Genomic DNA, 1627 nt, shown 5'->3' with positions numbered 1-1627 from the left:
TAATCTCCCCCTCTGTTTGCATCTTTTGCTCATTTCTCTCCTTCGCTTTCGCTCCACTCCTCTTCACGCGCCTTCTTCGCCGACGATCTTGCATCCCCACTTGTCGCCTTCTTCTTCATCTTCACTAACATGCTCACACTCACATTTTCTCTCATTTCTCTTGTATTTATAGATTTAGCTCTCGGCTGTGGATGGCAATGGCAGAGTGAGAGATGAGCGGTAGCTTCGTCGCCATCGTCACCACCACCACCGCCATTCATGTCATGTGTTCATCCACCGAGTGTGCATCAAGCGACCACAAGTGCAGCTGGAGCAGCAGCAACAGAAGACATCATCATCAGCAGCAGTACTACCACCACCACTGCCATCCAGAGGACAGGAGGCAGCTGATGAGGAGAAGAAGAACATCCGCCGCCGCAGCCGCCGCCTTTCACTGCTGCCGTTGCTGATACCCACGACTGCTGTGGCCGATTGATTCGAAAGTCATCAGGCGTCAACATCAGTGTTTTTTATCACCGCTGCACAGGATTGCCAACAACGTTGAAGAGCTGAGCTGTGGCCGTCGTCGTCGTCGTACAGCGGCAGCAGCAGCAGTTGCACCAGTGAACGCTGGCCGACTAACGGTCGAAGACTACTACTGCTTCTACCACTAGACACCTAAAGTGGAGCGACAGCAAGTGGCGACAGGCAATCAGTGGTGAAGAGAGTGCAAGTGGTGATCACCAATCACCCACACAAGCCGACACACAGACACGCTGATCTTCTCTTCAACACTGCCATATAACGTGTTTGTCCCTCCTCGTGTCTCTAGTCTCTCGCCCTGGTGTTGTGCTGTTTGAAGCCACCATCGGTGCATCTCTTCTGTCCAGGTCCGATTCCTGGCCTAACCAAAGAAAGCCAAAAACGTAAATACTCACACAACTGATCACCACCCCCACAACCATGGCGTCCTCCTCCTCGAGCAATCGCATGAGCCGCCGCTTCTACCCTCGCATGGACTCGATCAACTTCGCCGACAGCTCCTACTTTGACCACGGCCTCAGCGCTGAGGTGGAGAACAAGTGGGTCTTCGAGGTGGCCTGGGAGGTGGTCAACAAGGGTCAGTGCTCTCTGTTTCGTCTTTGTTTTCTACTTACTAACACACTTTCTATTTCTGTCCGATGTTCACAGTGGGCGGCATCTACACGGTGATTCGCACCAAGGCGGAGACGACCGTCGAGGAGCTGGGCAACCGCTACTTTCTCATCGGCCCACTCAACGAGCAGCTGGTGCGCACTGAGGTGGAAGTGGAGGAGCCCGCAGAGCTCGCCTTCCAAGAGGCCCTCCAAGCCCTCCGCTCTCAGGGCATCAAAGTGGTCTACGGCCACTGGCTCATCGACGGCTACCCCTCCGTCCTCCTCTTCGACATTGGCTCGGCCGCCTACAAGCTGGACGAGTGGAAGGCGGACTTCTGGAACCTGACGAACATCGGCGTCCCAGGCCACGACCGCGAGTCAAACGACGCCCTCATCTTCGGCTACCTAGTCGCCTGGTTCCTCGAGGAGATCTACCGCCGCCTGGAGGAGCACCAGGAGGCGAAGCCGCTCTTTGTGGCGCAGTTTCACGAGTGGCAGGCGGGCATCGGCCT

The 1627-nt window shown here is 55.8% G+C and overlaps 1 protein-coding gene across 1 annotated transcript in view; it reads left to right on the top strand.

Moving 5' to 3' along the window:
* The first annotated feature begins 954 nt into the window (after nt 1-954).
* LOC108354170 (glycogen [starch] synthase-like) overlaps nt 955-1627 on the top strand; it is a 2545-nt gene continuing 1872 nt past the window's right edge. Inside the window, exons 1-2 of the mRNA XM_017605360.1 lie at nt 955-1099; nt 1171-1627. The exon at nt 1171-1627 is cut by the window's right edge and continues 121 nt beyond it. Coding sequence (XP_017460849.1) covers nt 970-1099; nt 1171-1627 — 587 coding nt within the window. The 5' untranslated portion in view covers nt 955-969. The remainder of the gene's footprint in view (nt 1100-1170) is intronic.

The sequence above is a fragment of the Rhagoletis zephyria genome, unplaced genomic scaffold, assembly GCF_001687245.7.
Source record: "Rhagoletis zephyria isolate East Lansing unplaced genomic scaffold, Rhagoletis_zephyria_1.1 Rzeph_scaffold_33884, whole genome shotgun sequence".
Classification (NCBI taxonomy): domain Eukaryota; kingdom Metazoa; phylum Arthropoda; class Insecta; order Diptera; family Tephritidae; genus Rhagoletis; species Rhagoletis zephyria.
This window is presented reverse-complemented; position numbering and strand designations above follow the sequence as displayed.